Below are 24,402 nucleotides of genomic sequence, written 5' to 3' on the forward strand. Positions count from 1 at the left end.
TCTCCCAGATCTGTGGCTCCAGAGGCCAACATCAGAATGTGCTACATAATTTGGATCAGATACCCTTTGGTTGTAGTTATGGTTAGTGCAATTGCAGCCATGTACAGTGGTTTGCCTGGGAAATGAAAATGGTTGAGTTTATAGCAGAAAGCATGAGAGGAGGAGGCACAGTGCTGTTCTGAGAGTGGTTAAAAGCAGAGGAGACAAGCACAGTTAGCCAGCCTGTTTCAGTGTGCCTGTGAATCCTTACACATGCATATCAGGGGGTGTTGAAAAATTTAACAGAATTACTGCTGGGGATTTATCACAGCCTACATATCTGTAAGCACTTACCTCAGTTTAAGTTCAGACATAGATTAATTTAACTAAATAACTTGTTGGCTTTATCTGGAAAAACATGCTTACATCTTTCTAAGACTTTGAGATTTCTTTCAACCTTTTATTTCCTAAATTGCTTTTGGTTAAGCCAGCCCAGCCCAGCTGAGCTCAGTGTTGCAAGCTTCCTCGGGGAGCTCTGCAGTGAGACTCATCATTTGCCTGCTTCTCACATAGGACTTCCCCTATCACTGTCATTAGTAAGATCTGGACACCTTAATGTCACATTCTGACATGAACTGGGGGAGATCGAGGCATTATGTTGGCAGAAAGCAGATCTCAGGCAGAAGAGGAACTGGACCTTTTGAAAATCCTGGGGTTACTTGCATCTACAAGGATGTTTAGAATTATTTCCCTTCCTGTTCACCTGCCAGGTTCTACTACTGCATCACATGTTGTGTTACTTAGGTTCATTGTGAGGTCCATGAAGAGATGAGAAAAGCATCTCCCTGATGTCCCCATTCTTCTGTCCAGCCTTAGAGTCAAAGAATCACAGAATCACTAAGGTCAAAAAAGGCCTCTAAGATTACCAAGTCCAACTATCAATTTAGCACCATTGCCATGCTCACAAATAAGTCACATCCTCAAGTGCCACAGCCACATAGTTTTTGAATATTTCCAGGAATGGTGACTCCACCACTTCTCTGGGCAGCCTGTTCCAATGTTTGACAACCTTTTCCAGGAAGAAATTTTTCCTAATACCCGATCTAAACCTCCTCTGGCACAACTTAAGGCCATTTCATTTCCTTCTGTCACTTGTTGGCTGGGAGAAGAGACTGACATCACCTCACTACAACTTTTCAGGTACTTGTAGAGAGTGTTAAGGTCCCCCCTAAACCTCCTTTTCTCCAGGCTAAATGACCCCAGCTTCCTCAGCTTCTCCTTATGAGACTTATGCTCCCTCTGAGACTCCTCCACAGGTTGGTGAGCAGCAGCTGAAGAAGTCAGCCCACACCAGTTAAATGAAAAATGGCAGATTTTAGCAGGTATGTGCTTCAACCTTGATGGCAAACTCTGTGGCACAGGTGCTGTGGTTTTTATTCCCTGCTGAAAAAGCACCTAGCACAAGCTGGTCCAGATCAGGATTTCCTGGATGCTGATTTCATACTTGCATGACTGTGTGTCCTGCAAAAAGCAGACATGGGCTTAGATAATGGAGATTTAATATAGCATGTCTCTAGGAGAGGAAGGGAATTAGAAGTCAATAGAGAACAAAAATACCTGAATGAACTGTTCAGCAACGAAAATGTGTATGGCTTGAGTTAAGCCATATACTTTCTCCCAGCTTCCTGAGCCTGGGAGAAAAAGTCAGGCATCAAAGATTAAGGCTGTCTCCTTATTGCTCCCAGCATTTGAAGAACATGTAAGATGACAGATGCATTAATTAGCTCACTGCATCTCAGGAGCTGAAATAGTTGGTAGGTGGGCTGAGCCATAAACTAAAATAATCCCAGCATGTGAGAGAGGATGAGAAGGCAGCTACAAGATTATATAGGAGATGGAAGCAAACAATGTCAACTGTCCAAAAAGAAAACATGGAATAATATCTTCAAAATACATAGCAAAATATTAATCTATCTAATAATGCCTGCTCTTTGATATGAATTTTATTTACTGCTATGGTTGTTCATTACAAATATATTTAGCCTTTTCTCTTCATTATCAATAGCATATGTAACAAGGATGAATATACCAAGTTTAGGGTATGTGGTCCCATTCTTAGAAGGGAGTTTTCACTAACTGTAATTTGTGAAATAACAAATAAACTATTATTTTAGTAACTCCGCATATCCAGTTTTACTCATGTTCACTGCCAGAATGGGGTAATTGCATTTTATGTGAGGCTGATATTGCAACTTAGAGCATCCCTGGAGATCTTTGACAATTGATGTTTACATGTGATAGGAAATGGCTCGCAATCACACTTAATGTATGCATAAATCATCCTAAAACCTAAATGAACAGACATAAATGATATGGTGTTGGTGAGATTGATTAAATTTTTCATCAAGATAATACAAAAAGAATTTGACAAATAATCCACAGACAGCACAAATGAGCAAACTGCAAGAAATTACTTGGTTACGCCACCTTCACACTTAAATCCTAGGAGGATCATACCAAATTAAAAACATCAATTCATATTCAGGTACTAATGCACTGACTTTTCCAGTGGGCTGAAGATTGTCACTACCCATAGACTTCAAAAGGATTTGTGTGTGATCAATTTGGATCTTAAAATAGATGTAGGAAAGTTAAGTACAGTGTCTCTCACACAGGGCATCAGCCATGGTGGGATTTCATTCCAGGAGACAGGAGAGAGTCAAAAAACTTTTCTGAAGGAGTGTTTTCTCTTTTGGAAGGCTTGTAGGCAGGTGAGTGCTGGGGGTTCTCTTCCTGGAGCTTCATCTCTGTCTGCAGGCAGGGAGGAAGGGGCTTTGGGTGCAGCACCAGGCAGTGCTTTGCAGGCAGATGCTTGAGAATGAGCAGCCTTCTTCCTCTGCGGGAAGGTAGGTGCCAGCTCCCTCAGCAAACAAACTCGGGCCTGATCCTGGAGACTCTGCTTTTCTATCCAGACCTCCAGGGCAAGATACTTGGTGCACAAGGGAATTTTTCCACCCTGTTTGAGAGCATGACCCTACATTGATCCTAGAGCTAGAAAGCACAAAATCTGTGGCTTCACTTTCCTTTCAACAGATTGCAGTTTGCAGGAGAGGTCCTGATCTTCAGGATGTTCTATGAGGACTGTCAAAAGTATATCTGCCTGTTAGTTCCCTGGGAAAACCCTTTTCTTGCAGGATAAAGGGGCTCAGCATGTAGCCGATATCAAATGGTGCCTTACATACACATGTATACACACACACACATATGTACAACACCACAAGGAGATATTTCCAACAGCTTTTACTACTGGTTCACCACTCCTTCCAACTGAATCTTTACAGTTCCACCACAGCCTTCAGCAAGAATGGAAAATCCAGCAGCAGAACCTCAAAAATGCTACCCAAAATATCCTGATGCCTCACTAAATCCCGGCAACAGAGTCATTCAGATATCACAGTGTCCTGTGATATCCTTATCTGTCATTCCCTTCCCCCTCTTCGCCCAAGGTACCTAACACAAAATCTGGCTCATTTTACTGTAAATGTGCACTAGGGAATCTGCTAAATTTGGCTCTATCAATACTGCACCTACACAACTAGAATAAAGAGCTTCAGTGTTTGAACTCAGCCCTTTCTCAAAACTTAATGCACTGTGATGAAACTGAGAGAAAGGGAGGTTACTCAATAAGCTTAAGCCCTTGAGAGACAGAAAAATGTACTGAACAGTAGTTCATATTGTTACTAATTTTAGTCTGACTTTCTTTACAGATTGTTTCCCAGGAAAAGTGACAAAAGTAGCAATGTGGTTTCAGCTATCTGTTCAGAAGCCTGGCGGAGGCAATGCCTGTTTTGGTACCTACTCTCTGTGTTAGCTGCTCCTCTGGCAAGCCCCTGCTACTGCAGGGAAGGGATCCAAAGCACCTCACTATGGCAGGTGGGCAAAGCACTCTGAGAGGCACAGGGCTCCAAGCAGCAGGGGACACCAGCTAAGTCATCTCCTAGGGTTGCTGGCTACCTTCCCAGTGCTGGAGAACTGGTCAGCTTCACCATGTTAGAGTTACCCAGGAGGTACAGCTTGCTAAAATCTCACTCACTACAACACCAAGGATGAGCTAAGAGCTGCACAGCTAGCTGGTTATGGGGGAGGCAGGTGGCTATTTTGTTGAAGGGATCCCACAGCAGGAATGACAGTTCCTGTTCAAGCAGAAATACCAGCGGCATATAGTGGAAGAAAGCAGGTGAACCTGGCATTCAGCTGGACACATTTTCCATCTCACTGCAAATCACCTGCTTTTGTTTGTTGTGTAGTGGTGGTCTGGAATGAACACCTCAGTGTGAGCAGGGAAGAGGCATGAAATGTGTTGTGAAGACTGTAAGACAGCTATCGGGAATCACTCAGGCACACTGAGGACTATGGGGACACCAGCATGATTTGTACCAAGCCTAATGGAAAAATCAATTAATTCATTCTTGAAGAAGAAACAAAGCTGCATTAACAAATCTTGTCTAGTCAGTGCTATTTACATCTTTAATTGCCAGAAAAGGGGAGAGCATCAGAACACAGAGGCGGCTATAAACCGAGTCCCTGTGGAGGAGGGATTGACCAGGTAAGCACGCACTTAAATAAACCAGGACAAGTCTTTCAGCTGTCTGCACTTTGCCGAGCATGGAGGGACTGTGTTCAAAGGCTTGGGTGAGTTGAGTGTGTGCTAAGGAGCTTATCTGCTGGAGTAGGTTAGATCAGCCATGAGAAGCCAAATTAAGATGGCTTGCATCTCACCTGCTGCTGCCAGTGCCACTGTATCTTCAGCCTGTCTGTGCTTGTGGGGATAGATCTGCTTACGCCTTACCTCTGGCACAGAAGGGAGACTCCTGAGGAGGAGGAAATATCTGCTGGAAGCCACCTATAGATGTTTAGGGCTGTTTGCAGGATGGGGCACATGTCAGCCTTTTTGTGGCTCTGACCCTTCAGCAAGCTTTGCTCCACAGCAAGGAGTGCCATTCAGCATCACTGAAAATCAGCACTGGCACTCCTAAATTTTAGTAATTAGTCAAATTAATTATTAAAGATACAGAAAATAACCCTAGTAAGGAATCATCAGGGGGTTGCTGATTATTCTCTTTCCATTTGGTTACTAAATGCTGCTGGGGAGCTGGAAGACAGTTTCAGGTAACTTACACTAGTCCAGATTCTCATCTTCACCAGAGCTGTGCCAACATGAGATATTTTTGGTTTGAAAAGAGTATAAATGAACTGAAAGTTTGGCTCATGGGTGAGGATTGGATAACATGATGACAGAAGGGCTTTATAAACATTTATTATTCAAAATCTCTTCTGCAAATGTGAACACGCCTAGGCAATTATCTTGCCTTAGCGCAGATGGGCAATTTTGATGCAATTATTATGCACCTTCAGTACTACAAAGCTTTCAGTGCCATTCCTTTTGAAAATGTCTGAATTAAAGGGAATGAAAAAAACTAATGAACTATTGCATCTTTTTCCTGTCAGCTGCACAACATCTAGTAGATGCCACCAGCATACTTCATGTGGAAGAGCTACATGGTCATGGCTGTTAGCCCACAGGCTTGTAAAAGCTGAGTTTTTTTCTGAAGACAAACCCATCTGTAGCCTTTGGTAGCTGAGTTACTTGGGGGAGGATAATTTCTTGCTGCACACTCAGATCATGACATGAGATTGATAACAAGACTTTGTCATCTCTTAAATATCCCTAATGAGATGTTTCTACAAGTCACCAAAACCTGTGGTTATTTACTGTTCTGAGCTAGACAAACGCTTTTTGAGACTCCAGATACCAGCATAATAGTGGCAAGTGTCTGAAGCTGCACTGACAAAGAGAACAGTTTGTTTTTAGCACAATTGCTATGGAGGAAACACACTTGTTTCTTGAAACTACTTGTGTCTGGTTTCTTGCAGCAAACACATCCGGGAAGCCAGCTGTTTTTTGTTTTGTTTTGTTTTAATCCTTAAAACAAAGCAAAGCTCAAGAAATATAAAGCAGCAGACAAGTCAGTTTGCAACTTGCTAGCCAAAAGTAAAGTCCACAATTAACTATACATAGAACTGTCACAACTTCCAAGATCAATTTCCTCCTTATGACTCCTGTTCACCTGAAAATAAAGCAAATTCACTGCTTACTTTTGAAAAGACTGCAAGTAGATAGCTTTAGCAGTTTGGCATATTTTAGTTGCACATTTTCTTAACATATTCTTGTTAAGAAACAAATCTGTAAACATATGAAATAACTCTTGGTAGTTGACTTTATCTTCCCCTAGGTGGTTCTGAGTGACCTCTATGACTTGGACGGCTGCTGAGCCAAACCAATCCAAACCTGGTATATCCCACGCTAAGAGCCAGCAGCCAGCCACAGGACCCTATACATGAGCAATGCTATGAGAAGCGAACTGTCCACTGAAATGACACAGGATTTATTGAGCCCTCTTAGCTCACAGAGAAGCCATGAGTACTATCACTCATGCAAATGTTACATTTCAGCAGAGCTCATGCACTCTGCTTCCATAACACACAACATTTGACCACCATCTCTGATTCCCAAGCACGCACTAACCACTCTTTGAGGTTCTTCTTGTTTTTCAGACTCCTGACAGCTCACTAGCACACTGAGAGAAACCACTTTCCTCGTTTCAAATTACCTCCCTTATGCTGCTTGATGTCATTTAGCTCTTTCCACATCTTCCTCAATCCATGGTTTAGCTGATCTTTATCATACTCCCATACAGTTATCTGGCTTACATGATCAACAGTACAACTCTGCTAAAAAAATTCACGTGGAACTTGGTAAAGAGGAAAATTATGACACAGAGTCCATCTGGAACTACAAAAGAGCATGGCTTTGTAAATTGTCTGGAAAACCTATGAAATCAATGGAGCTCTTTATTAAATGTTGTAAGACTTTCAGATGGTTGGCCTTAATTGTTAAAAATTTCATGCGCAATGGCAGGTCTGCATACATATTGACAAAAAGCAGCTGATCATGTGTCTGTATGTCACTATATCCTCTTCTGGCACACTATTTTTCAACACTAAGTTTTTCTATTTCACTTCTCCAGAATCAACAGACACTTTAAAAAATCAATGTGGAGGTGAATTTCGGGGTGAATTTCTGGATGGCCAAAACCTGAGTTACCCTCTGCAAGATGAAATACATCTAAATAGTTATTAACTTGATATTTTTAATATTCACTCAGCCAGACAATTTCTGATAGCAATTAGGAAGAAATTAGTTACTGTGAGGGTGGTGAGGCACTAGAACAGGGTGTCCAGAGAATCTGTGATGCTGCATCCCTGGAAGTGTTTAAGGTCAGGCTGGATGGGGCTTTGAGCAATCTGGTCTAGTAGGAGGTGTCCCTGCCCATGGTGGAGGAGTTGGAACTAGATGATCTTTAAGATCTCTGCTGTTCTGTGATGAAATCAGCATTCTGTCATGGGGCTCAGTGGAGCTATTCTAGATAGGGTCAAATGCTGCCTGTACCCATCACATTTAATATAGAGAACTTAATTAAATACAAAAAATGCTAGGTGAAAATTTGATTATTATAAAAAGTCTAGCTCTCATTTTAGTGGCTTAATACAATTTCTTTTTAAATTTCAAGGTTATTAAAAAATAAATCAAATGCTCCTTGTTTGAATCAACATCTCTTTGCCTGAGGACAGAAAAACATTTAAGAAGCCTCCGGCAAAAAGTGGTAAACAGAAGCAGAATGGGTACATTCACGGCAATATGTTCTGGTATGTGTAATTTTGGGATATCATAGAGACAGCACAATAAAAGATGCAATAAAGCACACCTAAATTTAATAACAGTTATGCCTCACTCAGTGTCTGCAGACCACTAATCATTAACAAAACTAAAAGGCAGATATGACGTGGGTCTGCACTGAGCAGGTTGGACTAGAGCTGCCTCCCCAGGTCCCCAGCAGCTAGAATTACATGATTCTATGACCCGATGTTCAGGGATCATGGTGAGATGGTCTAACAAGACCATCACTTCTTAGATGGAAAAAATACCAGACAACATTACAGAGCTGTGGTTTTATTTTTCTTCCAGTCAGTCTTCTGAGTACTGAAAGCAGAGGTGAAATTCTTGCTATTGTCCTATTGAATAGGAGGTTTTAATATCAGAAGAATTATCTTTCTGTACTTGGAAATCTATATATACTCCAGCTGAAGGTATAATAAGCCAGACTAGTGAAGAAAGCTGCAGTTCCAGTGCAGAAAAGGCAAAATAAAATTTTTGGTCAGCCTGGCTAGCCTCTATAATAGATACAGTGAAGAGAATAATGTTAAAAAAATGCAGTTTTTGGTGAAGCAAAACATTTTTTTCAGATGCAACGCAAGGCCACATGCCAAATGATGTAGAGGAAAAAGACATAGAGTCCTCCTCTAGCAAATGGACCTGGATTCATACCATCCAAGGAGTCCCATCTTAGCAATGTACTACATGAAGGTTAATAATACTCTGTCACTGAAGGGACACTCGGGTGCTTGAATGGACTTGAGATCCCCGAGGCTTAACAGCTGAGGATGCTGAAAGAGATGGGAGATGCCATCCTTCACATAAAGCTTCCATAGGCCCACTCCCCCAGTGGGAATCTGAATGCTTCACTCAGACAGTGGAAGGTTTTTGAAGATATGAAGGGAACATTGCAGCCTGTGAAACGAACAGCTTCAGTAAATGGGTAAACAGCTCCCAGCTCCAAAGAGAAGGAACACAATTTGTAAACAAACAAACAAAAAGCAACCAACTCTAGGTGGGGAAGAGCTCAGTCACAGATATGAGGAACAGGGAACTGATGAGGCTGCCACAGGAGACTTAGTGTAGGCTTGCTTAGCCAAGACACCCAAATGATAGGCAATGACTATGAAACAACAAAGTAAATGAGGCTCTTTTCTTGAAACTCACTGGGTTGTAGCCCTAACCCCAAGGACTGGCAAGCAAACCAACAAGAGGGTTTTTTCCTTTTCTACAGCCAGGATGAAGAGAATCAGTCTCCACAAACTGTAACCCAAAGCAGGTGAACAAGGTAACAAAACCATATATTGTTTACCTTCCCCATTTTTGAATCAGATTCTCTGGCAAAAAGCTACTATTTGGAAAGGTATTTTAGCACTGAAAAACACAAAATGGTTGTGTATGAGTGTGTGAACACATATATGAACCTGTCTGCCCATCAGTTCATATCTTAACATTATTTCCCTCCAAAAGCCCTTATGGATGTTCACAAACAACATTGTAGGGTTTTTCAGTTTATGATGCCCTGTTCATATACCTCTGTTGCTGCCAACCTCCACCTTTGGCTATTTGTCCCTTTTTACCACTTATAGCTTCGTCTAGCAAGCAAGGGTGGCCAGCTTCTGGAGATTTGGATTGAACAGGATCCTCAGCCAGGTACATGTGCATTTATATGAGGCTGCCTTTTCATACAAACACAAACAATTCTGGGAAATCTGGACACAGTCCATAACCACTAGGCAGCTGGACAAATAGGTTTTTTCCACTTCTGTAGTACTGTCAGCCTCCAAGACTTCTCACTGTATCATCCGTCTTTATTGAGAGCTGTTAATTATAGCTACAACGTCTGTTGCCATATATGCACTTTCCTTTTTTAAAGCAGCTTTAAAGGTAGATGCCTTCAAGGTATTTTGACACAAATCTGGGCTGGAAAAAAAACAAAAGCAGAATTCCTTATCAGTCCTTCCTGGATTTTGTTGTTATTTTTATTGCTGCTGTAAACATAATGGAGAATCTATCTAGGACAGTCTCCATTTACTGAGTTTGTGCACTGGGGGTCAAGGTACTTGGTATGGTGACCAAGGTAGACAACATTCTGCAAAAAGGCCACCTGTGAAACCTTCTTCCATGTTATGATGATTGGAAAACCAGCAAATCCATGCTCACCTCAGCTTTCTGCTTCTTCCTCTGTGCAGTAAACACAATCTCACATTCTTTTCCCAGTCCTTTTTTTTCCTTTGCCAGCCATTAAATACAGCTACTTTTCTGTCTGTGTGTGCAGGTCATGCCTGGAGGCAGGAAAGGGAGGAGGTGACCTGAGGTCCCTTCAGCCTGGCTTGCTTTTGTCCCATGGTCTCAGTGAGTGCAGAAAGGTCAGATCATCTTGGGCAGGACCAGCAGAGGCAGATTTGCTCTCGAGGTCTCCTGAGAAAAGCCCTAGCAGTGTGGGAGCTTGGCAGCTTGTTTAACTAACCAGAGGCAGTCTTAATGAAATGCAGTTTAACTACTGACCAGAGAGAGATCATTCAGTGCTGCAAGACACAACATTTTTTTCCAAGCAAATGCCATTACATAAATACATTGCTTCATAGCACATGCCCTGTCTGCAGGTAACAAGAACAATTACTTCTCCTTCTAGTCCTTGCCTCAAGCACTGTTACCTCACAGGAGGCAGATAATATAATTATTTTGAAGCATCTGTTCAAGCCACAGCAGAGGAGACAAAAGTAATGGAACAACAAGACAAAATTACAGGACATTACTTAATTCAATCATCCTTAGAATGATTTTGCAAACCAGGCTCAAGATTAAAGAATGTGGGTCTGTCCTGATCAGGCAGTAACCAAGTTTTATTCTCAATTTGCACTTCACTGAAGTCCAAAAGCCCACAAGAGGTGATTTGCAAGAGATGAAGGCTCTTCAGATTAAGGGAAAGCTTTTCACAGGACACAAATGTTTAGCTTTTTTCAGAACATCACGGTTTGAAAAACAAATGCAAACTCCAAGTTTAATCTGTAATGTTAAATTAGAAAGGACTGGTGTCCTAAAGAAGAACCCATGACCATTTTCTCACAAAAGCTAAAACATGAGTTCTCAGAGACAGTGTTAGCTACCGGAATAGAACAGAATTTTAAAAGAAATCTCTCAGAGGTATTTCCATGAAGTTTAGAAAGGGAGGTAAGCATATAAATGCCACCTTATGTTCCTGGGCCCACCATGCAGGCTCACCATTGTGAGAGCTACCTCCAGAGAGGATAGGACTGGGCCATCAATTTTGTGGCTTTCTGCCAGCCACTTACATCAAGTCTGATGCAGGTACCAAGCTCCATAGGATGCACTTGAGGGAGAGAAAAACTATCACCTTCACCATGGTCCAGGAGCAGTTTTTTAAGCTCTTCAGTGGAAGACATTGAGAGGAGCAGTGTCTCAATTCTAGTTAGGTGCCTAAATCTGGGATGGTGGAGGGCTCCCACTAGTAGCCAGTTTGACCACAGCCCTTTCTCTTTCTCCTTACCCTTTCCTGCTGCGTCACCTTACACGCCTCACACTTGTGTTTCTGTTTTGCTCTCCCTCGGAATTCTGTGTGGAAACCAGACATTCAGCTCCAAGCTGGAAGCGCTGGAATATGCAGTGTGACACTGAGAAGCCAGCTGTGTCACATTTTCTCCTAATCCAACCCATGGTACTGTCTTCAGAAGAGACTGATATGAACAGGAGGCTCCTCTAGAAAAACGCTGGATCTGTTATTTTCTCAGGAACAGGCAGCCTGTAGAACATATTTTTGAGACATGGCTGAGAAAATTTTCTTTCAGGGGGCACAAAGACCAAGAGACCATGACATTAATCAAAAAAGAAAACAAGTCTCCCCAAAGAAGTAGCTGAAACCACAACTCATGCAATCATCTGGCCATGGTACAGCATAGCTGTATTATGTCAAGGCAGCAGCAAGAAGCCACCTCCAGAACCCCTGTTGGGTGACAGCACACCAATCCCACCTCCAATGGGGACACACTTTCCTCTTCAAAAGGCAAGAAACAGCAGCTACTGCAGGTTTCATCAGGAAGTGGTAATACTTGACTTGAGAAACAGAAATTAACAACAGCATCACCCTGAGCTCTGTGGCTGGGGCTTCAGGTGTGCTAAGGCCAAATGAATGCTCCATGACCAAACTTGATGCCCTAGGGACAGCAGGCTGGACACTGGACATGCACCCACAAGCACTGCCACTACCACAAACACCATGCTGCTCAGCAGAAGGCCTCACTATTACTGCTGCTTGCTCTTTGTGCAATTAGGCCTTGTCTTCAGCCAGGACTTCTGGCAGGAAAGTGCATATTCACTGAAAACAGTCAGAGAACTGATACAGTGGTCCATCAATAACACCTCCAGCTCCTCTCAGATATCTGTAGGAGAGATAAAGATGACTACAAGTATCATAAACCTCTTGGACAATATCCACATCTTCTTCTAATTAATTGTTTTGATGTCAAGCACAAAGGTGACAGACAACTGTAGAGATCAAACTGATCTCTTGCTGTAGACATCAAACTGATTTAATCTGGAGTTACTCCTAACTGGTCTGTCAAACTCAGATAAGAATCAGATGCTTTATCTTTTAATTTCAATGGTTTATTTAGTTTCTTGGTTGGTTTTTTTTTTTATTATTATTATTTTTATTTTCCCCAAGAAGCTAATGTGAACTTGAAATGTAAAGTGATTTTATTTTGAGGAGCACAAAGTAAATAGGTATTATTTTAAGGATAATGTTCTGAATTAGACAAATAGGATTTATAAACTGAAGTTATTTGAAAGCAAACATGCTTCATTGGATGACATTTGCTAAAAACACTTGCATTTGTCATGTCTTGATGCCTCCACAGCTTATTTATGACCCTGTTAATGCTGTCTGCTATGGTGGCGAAGCTCCCATCTAAGTAGTAATATAAATTATCAGAATGCCAAAAGTTAACCACACTGCAACATTTTAATGCTGCTGGGTAAGAGAGACTCACAAACACAAACCACTGAAAAATCGATAGTAGAACAGCATCCAGTCATGCCAAATGGCTCTGACCTTCTTTCCCTTAGAGCTTCATCATGGCCAGGGGCTTGGTTACCAGTGGGGTTCTCTACCTGCTGCAGAAAAGGAGGGCAGTACCCTGGTGCAGTGCATTGCACTTCACAGCAGTCAGGATCAAACTAATGGACTCAGCTCCTTGTACCACTGGGGGTGATGGTGAGTGTCTCATCTTTTGCATCATTGCCGAAATGCCTGTGAAACACATTTAGAAACTGGTCCACATTCTCCTGGACCTCAAGTGAAGCTATGGCACTGAAACTTTGTGGCCTCTGAAGAACCAAATCCTGATTCTGAGCCCAAGGGTATGTCGACCAAAAGTAACTTGTGTGAAGTCAGCATGTTGGTATGTCAGAGTAAGTGAAATCTACTATGCTAGTCCTTTACTATGCTAGTCCTGCACCAGTATTTTGATTCAGTTTCAAAGACCGAACAACAGTTCAGTATTACCTGTAATCTTTTCTGTATTTTCAAAGAAAAATCTACAAATTCTGGAAGACTAGTGGCAGATAATTTGGAGGCAATATAGAGACAAAACTCTGAATCGGTGAAGAAAAAAAAACCTAAAACATGTTCAAATATGCTTGCAGATCAGTGCAGGGACTGCACTGCGATGATCCTTTCATTCATCCAACACAACAGGTGCATTCAAGATTTCAGTAGAGATTTAGTTATAGTTTCTGTGTTCTCTTTAGTCCTAAATCTTTATGAAATAAAAAATCAAGATCTAAATTATAAATAAATAAATAATCCTTCAAATATTCTTGAAAGTCCTTTCCTTTTCTTCTCAAAAAAGTCATTAGATAAGCCTATACCATCAAAATAAACAAGCATTCTGAGGTATTTTTCTAAAATGTGAAGAAACCCCTCTATTACTCCTCCCAGCTGGAGCACAGAGGGCAAATCTTTATAAAAGATGTGTTTTCTGCTTAGAGATACACAAAGCTAAGCCATATCTTGCAGAGATTTTAATTTAATCTTTCATGTAGCCAGGGATTTTAAGCCCTGGTGCTTTTAATTTATGTTACATCATATATTAATAATGTAGATATGATGGAGGATAGCTCATCAGATTAAATGTGTCATTTTATAAAGCAGTTTGGAAGCAAAAAGTATTAAGTACTCTTAAATGATGCTTCAGGTGCACAAATCATTACATCTCTTATTTCTGGACTGGACAATGGCTGAAATGAAAAATAATTTAGTTACAGTAATTTTATTTTAAGCTAAGTACAAGAAGTAGGAGAGTGATGCTGGCATGCTCTTCCGTGGCCTTCCAGAGCTCTCTGTATCACATCCATGCACACAAGTCCTGCGCCACGACATCCTTGGTGGCAACCATGGGAGAAGTCTTACCTTGAGCAGCCTGCACTTGGCCACAGCCCTGGCAGCATTTGACGGAGCTGCTCAGGGAGTATAGAGCAATGGGAAGTGAATGCATGAGTTCTGGCTTGCTATGAAGAGTGACTCTCCCCATGGTGTGCTCATGCTGTCTAAAGCTACTTCAGATAAAACAGCAAGTTCCTTACCAGCAATATGGTTCAGTCATAAGTCCTTGATACTTCACAATGTGGCCTAATACTCAAAATCTGATAAAGAAACTGAATAAACCTGCTCTAACATTCAATGTGTCCCTACAGAATTTTGGTGGCAAATTTACTACTATTATACATATTATAAAAAGGGAAAAAAAACCACCTGATTTTCTGTTATAAACCAGCTAAAAACTAATTTATGTCCATGCCAGGTATGTTCTTCTTGTGAGACTACAAAACATAAAAATTCACATATTTACAGCATAGCATACATACTGGTATGATACAACATGAATTTAAAAGCGGTAATAAATGATATAATCTGTGCAGAGGGACTACACATCTAGTCACTGTTGCTACGTTTTATGATCCCCCTTTTGTGTATTTTTCCTGGTGGTTGCTGTTTTTACATGCCCTCCAACTGAATGGGAGGTACCTAAGCACATGTGCTGGCTCCAGTGCCCTCAGGAAGGGCTGGTGTGGAAGCACGGCCTGTGGCAGGGGGAGGAGAGGCTGAGCAGCCCAGTTCTGCTGAGGTGGATGGGCAGGTGTCCTAGGGGAGCTTTGCTGCCAAAAAACATTAGGTACCTGTGGATTTTAGCAATCTGTGTAGGCAAGCTCTGAGAACCCCTTCTTTTTCTACTTTACTGCTAAGGTGACTTAGATATCATATTTCCACCTTTTCCTACTATTGCCTTTTATCTTGTTCCAAATTCCTGCCAGAGAGCTCAGACAAGATGTAAAATATAGATGAAAGTGAAGGATATATATTTGCACACATATATAAAATGGAAAAAAAAGGAATAATTAGGAGGGGAGGGCTGGACTGTAATGCTCAGGTTTACTGACACACGCATGAGACATCTCAGCTGTAATGGAGCAAGCAGATAAACAGCAAATAATTTCATAGTAACTCTTGATGCAGCACCACCAAAAGGCCTCAGTGGAGACAGGGGGTGTGATGAGGCAGACACTACGTAAACACTGGTAAAGGGGAGCCCTCCCTCCTCCCTGAAGGACTGGCTCCTCCAAAAGAATAGGGAGTACAAGGAAATCAGAGGTCTGCAGTGATTTGCTCCAAACCACAAAACAAATCTGCAGCAAAGCTGGGAGCCACAGCTGCATCTCCAAAGGCACACATCTTCCCTTACACCCAGAAACCCTTTCTAAGTTAACTCTATTAGTCTGCTTGTGTCAGACACACAAACATGCACTCTCTATGAAGCCTGGGCAAGCCTACTGCTAATGATGTCCCCCTGCATCCCAAACAGGCTGCAGGGCTTGCACCTGCTCTTCAGTTGAGCCCTCATTTAATTAATGAAAGACATGAAACTACCAACTGTATCAATTTACTGCAGCAATGAGTACAAGTGCTCTGGGTTTTTAACCCCAGGGACCTGGCAAACCAGAACCGCTCACCCCAGAATTAAGCAGTATTTAAAACATTATCTGCGAGCAGCTGGGAAGAAAAATACTTAAAACCACAGAAACAAAAAGGTATTTGCTTTTAGGCTAGCATTTGTTGCTGGTTTTAGATTAAGCTGTAGCTTTCTGTAACCTCCATACTCCTCTTATCTCTGTATATGCCATGAACAAATACAAGCTGAAGACTGAAGCTCAGGAAACATGGCACTTATAAAAATGCCTTTAGAACTTCTGGATCCTGCTCTAGAACCTGCAGTGAATGGTCATATCCATTATCTGAAGCCCCCACATTATTTAAAAGATGAAGAAACTGTAATGATGGCTAAGCAATAAAATTTCTTAGCCCTAATCATCTGAGGTAGAGCATTTCCTGAGTAACCTGGTTTCTTAGATTTTTCTTGTAGTAAGTTTCCACCTTGCTGCTGCACAGCTGGGAGCTGAGAAATGTGTACTTCGTACTGTTTACTTTTCTGAGCTACTTCATTAAAAGTCTATGAGCCCCACTGTGTAACAGAAGGGGAAAAGGTTGTTCACATCCTTCCACGTATCAGGCAAGCTCTCTGACATGGGACATCTTGATGGCTGAGTCATCCCATCTGTCCCAGACACCTTTCAGGCCAAAAGGAGCAGAGCAGAGCTGAGGGAGTGCTCAGTGAGAGGCCGTCCTTCAAGCAGCCACAGCATCCTCAGCCTCTCACGCAGGACGGGCACTCAGGGCTTTCCGTGAGCGACTCAGGCTTTGCGGGTTTGGCTTGCTATAAAGACAAGGTGTGCTGAAGACAAAGTGCTGCCTTTGGTTATGACTGCGCTTCCTCCCGGAAATAAACATAACAGCTCAAGTTTAACTGGGATCAGAGCTTGGCCTTTGATGTCAAGGGCGTTGTGCCAGGAAAATACTGCAGTACTTTTTACTCAGCTATTCAAGGCTCTGCTCTAGTCCTGAGCTTGGAAAAGAAAAGCTTACTTAACTTACTCAGAGACTGACCCAGAAGTCAGCCATGGGTAGGGGAAAGAGATATTAATTAAAAAAAAAAAAATGCTTGCAGAAAACTCTGGATAAATAATTGTAGAAAATGCAGACTTTCATAACATGACTTACATTTGTTGGAAATAAATCTGGATTTCTTACTGCTGAAGTGAAATAATATTAGGAATAATAATAGCACCTAACATAGCACACACAACGAACTCAGACCGTCCTTTAACAAAACTGGAGAAGAAAGCAAACACGAGTTTGATGTAATTGACTGATTTGAACAAAATGTCTGTGAAATGTAGAGCAGCAAGCAAGAGCCACGGGATTAAAAACAAAAGCTCCCATACCTGTATCTTTGCTTTGGAGACTGCTTTTCAGCTGACTTAAAAACATGTCCAAGATAATACAAAGGAAAGAATAAAAAGTTCCAGTTTGTTGCAAACCACGTTAGAGTGAAGGGTGCATCGAATTTCTTAAAGGTCAGTTTTGCTAGCTGGGTTGAACCCGACCAAGAGGAGCAGACACCCAGGACCATGGCCACACCCCAGAAAATCTTCTTGAGTTGCGTCACGGAACATTTCCAGCAGCAGCGGTTCACCCTTCCACTGCCTTCCGCCCCAGCTTGCATCTGTGCTTCGGCTGGGGCTGGAGACTCCCGGGAGCGCTCATCCCCTAGGAGAAGAAAACACATGGCTTACTAAGCAAATCCATCCTGCAGTTTAATTTTCAAATCTTAGGCTCGTTTGAAGTCACGTGGAGCTTTATGAGCAAAGGAACTCACCCGATCTTGCCACAAAATGTCCTTTGTTTTTAGATCATTTCAAAGCCTCTGGTTGAACTGAAGCATAATTAGAATGCAAATAACAATTATCACCTCTAGATTTAGAAGCCCTTGGGTAAAATGGAAGTGAAAATTACATGTTGCTTTGATGTACCTAGAAAGGCTTAACACACCACTTAAACTCGTGCCGTTAGGATGTGTAAATGAATGAAAAATGTGGTATTGAGTTTGATAAAGCAGCAAAGGGAATTATAACAGCACTTGAAATTGTTACTGTCTCAGAAAATGCAGAAATGGCCAGTTTATGGAATATGGTGTTTCTTAGAAGAAAAGCAACATATTTAATCTTGAAGTTAAGCAAAATCACTGCAACATAAATAGCATGACTAATACTGAATTGGATCACCAGGCATTTCAGTGGTCCCTGGAAAAACAGGTCTGCTATGGCCGTAGTCAGGTAGCAAAAACTAGACCAAACCACATGCTGCTCTTAAGTCCATCTCTGACCAGTCAAGCCTAACTTTTTTAGTTTGAGTCCTGCACAAAGACTGGACTGCATCTTTGCCCCATTATAACTAAGCCTAGCATGCTGCTGGAAATTTTTCACCTAAAACCTTGCCCATTCAACCCTGAAACATGAACTGTTATAGCTCTGCATTCCTACAGCTGTCAGTCAATAATCCTGCTTGTGAATGAATGAGCGAGGAAAGTTAGCTGGCTGAGTTCTCAGAGGCATCAAAACGTGCTGGCAGACCTCAACAGCAGGCTGAGGGCTTCAGCACTGCCTTCAGGGCTTTCTACCCGCCTTTCTTAAATTCACCCCATTGAACATCTGCTGAAGTTGACAGTCACTCACACACAACACTCAGCAGTGATTTCCCTAACAGCCTGACTGCAGTTTAGTTGGTCCATTCACCTAAAGCAGGAAGTAGCACATTGTAGTTCACATTGAAATCCAGGAATCTACAACTTTAAAACTGTCCAGAATTTACTCTATGCATTGAAAGGTGAAAACATGTAAATAAAGCCAGGACAATGAGAGACTGTATTATTTCCAAACATTTATAAATATTCAAGGCAGACTAAGAGAGATCTACATTAAAAAAAAAAAAAAAAATTAAAAAATCCTTCCTTATTCTGGTGTGAATTCATATGTGGAATGGAAAAATCTCTTATTTCAAGCTAACCTAAAGTTGTACTTATATGACCAAACACATTATGAAAGAAAATGTTTCTTTCTATGGAAAGAACTATTTAGTTATTTCCCTACAGATAAGAAATGCATTATCTGAGCTAAAAGTACCATTAGGTTGCCTGGTAAAGCTGTATTTTATAAAAAGAAAGATTGTGGCCTGTGTTTGATGGCCTGATATTGAACAAGAATGTACAGGAGCAAAGTTATAAACACCTAGCCTTGTTGTGTGCCTTCCAGAGATCTGATCTCTCCACTTATTTCAGTTTTCAATAGAAGGTTCTGTGGGCAGCCTCCCACATAACAAGAGATGCATCAGCAAGCCAATGAATTGTCCAAAGTTAATGTGACCTTGTATTAAACACATAATGGAAAGGTTACAAGCCACCTGTCAAAAGTTTGAATTGAAAAACAGTCTGTGAATGTTCAGCTCATTTAAAATAATTCTAAAGCACCTGACTTGCTGCACAGACCAGCATCAGTGTTCAGTTTATACCAAACAAGAGTACACTTATTTCTTTTAACTTCCCCATGTAGTGGGTGGTTGCCAGTGCCCTCTTTGCTGTCCACCCCACAAATCCTAGAACGATTACCAAGTTTTTCCTTTCCACTCAAGATTTTCTTCTGGGCATTGTCACTGCAACACCAAACACTTCACACACCCTAACAAACTCCAGCATCCTTCTTCCCTTGGACACTGGGTTTCTGCACACAGAAAAAAACAAATTCAGGAAGCCAGCATGCCAAACGAGAGCTTAAGAGGAGTTTGTGCCTCTGTGTCAATGCAACTTCACTCAGAGTTTGTGTTTTTTTATGGAGAGGTAGGCAAAAATGGTCCTCCTTCTTGAGACAGCCAGTGGGGTATCTGCCATTTGCATCTTTCCGCAGTTACTCCCTGGGGAAACAGGAAACCAGGATTTAAGCCACTCCTGCTGAATATATTTAACATTAGGGAATGTGCCTAAAGCCACTGGGATATAAGAGAGTTTAAGATGAGTAGGCGCTCTGAGTCACAACACTGAAGCTGTGTTATTTTTTCCTAAAATGAGAATTAATCACAACTGTCTGATGCACCAGACACTCAACATCTGGTAACACAGTGTTGACAGACAGCCCAGTACAGACACTGTGGTGAAGATCTTCCCCCCATGAAGGGCTGAAGCCACCTGCCCAGGTCCCCATTGCACTGTGCACGTACAAAAGAGTCAGCAGTTCATCTGGACAGCTTGCATAAATATCACTGCCTTCTACTCAGTTCCATGGCAATTGCTCCCTAAAGCTGAATTTACTGGTTCTCTGTGCTATGTAGGCAAAATTACTTGTTCAGGTATATTTAATATTGTGTTAAACACACCAACAGCAATGTTTGCTTTCAGCAATAGACAATGCTGCATGTTTAACTTCTAAAATGAAATTGCACCTGAAAGGTTAACTTTCCAGGGATGTTCTTTCTTTTAATGCATTTACAAACTGATGGGACTAAAAACTTATCCCAGGCACAATGGATTTCACAATGACGGGGTAAAAAACACTGTCTGATGATTAACAGTTACAAGCTGAGATTTGTAATATCTGTCAGTGTCTCTAGTATCTGTCAGTGAAACTTTATTGTGTCCTCATGATTGCTTGTGCTGCTGGAGAGTTAGATGTCAAATAGGCACAGACCCTTCCAGTGGATGCACCACTGACCTGAAGGATACCTGTGATACAATCTTTCCCCCAGAAAAAGATTTTCTTTGGAGAGGGTGGACACTACAGATGATACACATTCCTGTGGTCTCATCCTCTAATTTACTGGAGGGCACTTGCCTGCCAGCTGGCAAACACAAAATCCAGAGCTGTAGTTTGCCTTGTCTCATCCCTGTGTCTCTGCTGGGGACATTTTCCTCACCCAAACCATAGGTGCACAGATGAGGTGACACTAAACCCACACATGGCTGAAAAGCTTCTCTCTCTCTCTAACACTGCACAAGAGTCTGCTGGCAACAGAATGCACATGAATTTAAAGATGGCAAAATGTCTTTTTAGAATCGATGAGGCAGGACATTGAAGAATTTTAGTTCTCCAGTCTTTTAATGGGTTTCTTCCATTGCTTCCTGCAGCAAACTGCTCTGTATGCTACTGTATCCCCTCAAAGAACAGATTAATATACTGAGGCAGAGGAAAAATGCCTATCTTGCTTTTACTAATTTTGGTTTTTCATTGTCCCTATTGCTCATGCATTTTCCTTTTTCATAAATCCCAAATGGAGGCATTCCTCCTCCCTCCCTTTCAGTCCAACCTCTGTTCCATGGCATTCAGAAATGAATGGAAAGAAATAATCTCCAAAGCTACTGCCAATCCCATTAACCTCAGAAAACAGCTGTCCTGTTTCTTCTATTATGGCTAAGACCCCCCCTCAGGTGACTGTGGATACCTGTAGCAAGGGCCATCTGTACCCAAGCTATTTACTCCACAGACCCAGCTAAAAGCCATGAAGCAAAAGAGGCATGGTAAAGCACTACACCTTTAAACCATTACAGGTAACAGCTTTAAATAGGCCCAGGCCTTTTCTAAAATCTATACAAGAGTCTTAAGACTTCTGTGCACAGCTAGACAGCTAAAGGGCTTACACTGTACCTAAATGTGTGTATTAAAAATATGATACTGATAAAAAACAAGGGTGGCATTCATCTTCTTAGTTTGAGACATCTGCTGTGCCGACTTGTGTATCTGAGACAGTGATTTACACTTTCTGCATAGCTAGTAGACAGAAAAGAGACATTTCCACAGCACGATTTATCTCCTCCTAAAGTGGATGATTAAAATGAGCCAGATGAATCACTCTGAGTGCTTGTTTCTCTCCACCAGCTCTAAACAGTCTGGGGCGACAAGCTGGAAGTAGGTGTCTCTGGTGTGGGTGTCTGAAGCTGGGTGAGATGAGTCCCACCTCTCCACCACTGCTGTCAGGAACAGAGGGTGAAGCCACCGCATACAGCGCTGGTGGACTCAGAGCTGTGCACTGCCACACGAGCATATTTAGCTGCCATCAAGGACCTGCTTTAGCTGCTGTCAGCTCGTCAGCATATCAGGGAAGAAAGCATTACACAAGTGCTGGATGCCCTTTCCAACCCTTCAGAGTGAGAAAGTGACCCTTAATGACTAAGGTCCTATCTACTAGGGATCAAAACATGTACCTAATGATAATGCACAACTCTTCCAGGTTCCCCAGGCTAGGAATGTGCTTCAAAGTAAGCATATTCTTTATATGCTTACTTTGAAGCACAAAAGCTTCTGGAAAAAAGTTCTGGAAGTTTTTAAATCAGGCTTCTGGAAAAAGGTTCTGATGAAAAGAACAACCCTCACAGGTCTCTCTGACAATTATAAGTGAGACATCCAAAGGTATTTCCATTTTGCCAGCCTGTCAGATGTTGTGAAACTTTTTGAGCATTGCATAGAACAAGTTTGTAGAGCTTGCAAAAATATACACTTATCATAAAGAGGGGAGAAAGAGCTGAGGGAAGTCCTGTGAGACAGTGCCTGATCCTCAGTGTGGTTAGAGCTCTAGAAATCTGTGACGTGCAGAGGGATCAGGGCCAGATACCACCAAGGCATATTGTCACAGCCTGGAATGCTGTGCGACTTCTTCACCCAGTATTTACTACATGGAGAGATCAGTGGGAGACAATTAGTTCCAACATACCTGAGAACACACACAATGGCTTCTGTGGTGGTCTTCTGGATAACCAATATTATTTGCCTCAGTAGTAGACTCACAAACACCTCAAATTTTGTTTTTACCCTGTTCCTACCACACTAACCATGCATTATTTAGATGGCCAAGATTTTTGAACTAAGCTGTTAAAAACCAGCTGAGGTATCATCCTGTGAAGAGAAGATGAAATACCAAATTCATTAAGTGATTTACATGTCTGATTACCACCGTAGCTGTCTAAACCTGAAATGTTGACATTTGTTCAGATCTGTTGCCCAGGCATTTTCTTCACAGTCAGTCAGGTTAAAGAGCAAGGTCTCAGGGACTCACTTGTTGCCTGGCAGATCACCCAGTACCTAGTGCAGCTTTCTTGTGCCATTGTCAGTGATGGCCTCTCCTTCCACATGTCATCCTGGTATCTGGTTTTGAGAATCTGTTAATATTTCATTTTGGAAGCCAGGAATCTCCAGGTATCAACCTTCCTGCACAGTTGTAATGAGAGCATGCACAGACCAACTTCTGCATCAAGGGACATTCCCTCATTTTCCAAATTATCTCTAGCTTTGCCAAAGCTGCTTGTAGCAGCTGTAACCTCCTCACAATCCCACTAGAACTCATCAGATGCCAAAGAATCTGTTCCTGGGCATGCCAAAGGACCATGACTACTAACACCCGTGTGCCTTTCTTATACCCAGACTCTGACAGGATTCGAAGAAACATTTGAGAGTTCCATTTGAGAGCTCCCATCTCTCATTTTAGGGGTCATCTCCAAGAAATATTTCCGTCCTGTACTTGAAGTAGTCACTGGAACAAGGTTAAGGTCTCACTTTTTCTCCTCTGGGCAAATTACCTCCTGAATTTATGCTTTCCTAATGAGTAAGGATGTTTTCTATTCTGAGCCAACCAGTTTTGCTGCTATCTGGGTTCCCTTGGTCTTGGAGGGCCTGTGGACACTCTCTTTGGCAGATGGATTTCCTGCTCCTAGCAAAGGGGTGGAAGGCAGCTCTATGCACTGAGCTACTGAAGAGGGGCACACACTCCACCTCCAGTTTTTGAAGGAAAGGTTTCAGCCACTTGCCTGCCAACTCAGCTCTGAAACAGAGTGGTAAGTGCTAAAGAGAGTGAGCAATAGTTAGGATGGACATCTCAGACAGCATAAAGGACAGCAGTATGTACTGGGCAAACCACATGATTCATCCTGCAGCCTCAGTGTTCTCTGACGGTGGTCAACAGGCACATCAGTAAAGGAGATGCAGCTACCCTTTCCAGGTTTTGAAGAGATCTTGAAAAAAACCCACTCCAAACAGTCTTACAGAAAATAGGCAGACAGGGAAGGCGCTGGAATGGCTAAAAGGCTCAGTACGGGATAGGAAACCAATGAGGAATATACATAGCAACGGGGGAAGCGGCCAAAGCTCTGCCGAGGTTTGCGGTGGGAACTGCACTCTTCACCATTTACCACAGTTACCATTAACCATGGGACTGAGCCACAAGGTGACAAAGTTTCCTAATGATGTGAAGCTAGGCAGGTCAGCAAGGGCAGTGGCCAGCTGCCGGGAATGAGAGACAATGTGGCTGGGTCACACATCGGCAGATGGAGAAACTGCTGATAAAGAGGTGCAGTAAACAAACCCACACGCTGCACACTCGGTGATGGGCTCTGGCCACCTGGGAGTATGAGCTCTTCACAGGATGCTCCATAGAAAAGGGCAACTCAGTGTTCAAAAGAAGTGAAAAAACAAAATAACTGCCATAAATTACTAGGAACAAAGCAGAAAAAAATATTTTTCTACATCTGGGCAAGCTGCAGCTCTCAGCACACCCACACTGTGAGACATCAATGGCTAGAAAATAGATATTCCTGTTCAATTCCACCAAGCTGGAGGCAGGACCCAATGGACTTTTGGTCATGCCCATATGGCAGCTGCATGGGATTTTTGAGGAAGCTGCTCCTGGATTCCTACAGGAAAGC

The 24,402-nt window shown here is 42.2% G+C and overlaps 1 protein-coding gene across 2 annotated transcripts in view; it reads right to left on the reverse strand.

Annotated features, from left to right (window-relative positions):
* Window positions 1–24,402, reverse strand: part of SLC35F3 (solute carrier family 35 member F3) — a 162,065-nt gene that overhangs the window by 28,170 nt on the left and 109,493 nt on the right. For both annotated transcript variants that reach the window (XM_030268270.4, XM_030268269.4), the window contains one exon: window positions 17,111–17,435. In XM_030268270.4, the coding sequence (XP_030124130.3) occupies window positions 17,111–17,435 (325 nt within the window). The remainder of the gene's footprint in view (window positions 1–17,110; window positions 17,436–24,402) is intronic.

Source organism: Taeniopygia guttata, chromosome 3 (assembly GCF_048771995.1).
Source record: "Taeniopygia guttata chromosome 3, bTaeGut7.mat, whole genome shotgun sequence".
Taxonomy (NCBI): Eukaryota; Metazoa; Chordata; class Aves; order Passeriformes; family Estrildidae; genus Taeniopygia; species Taeniopygia guttata.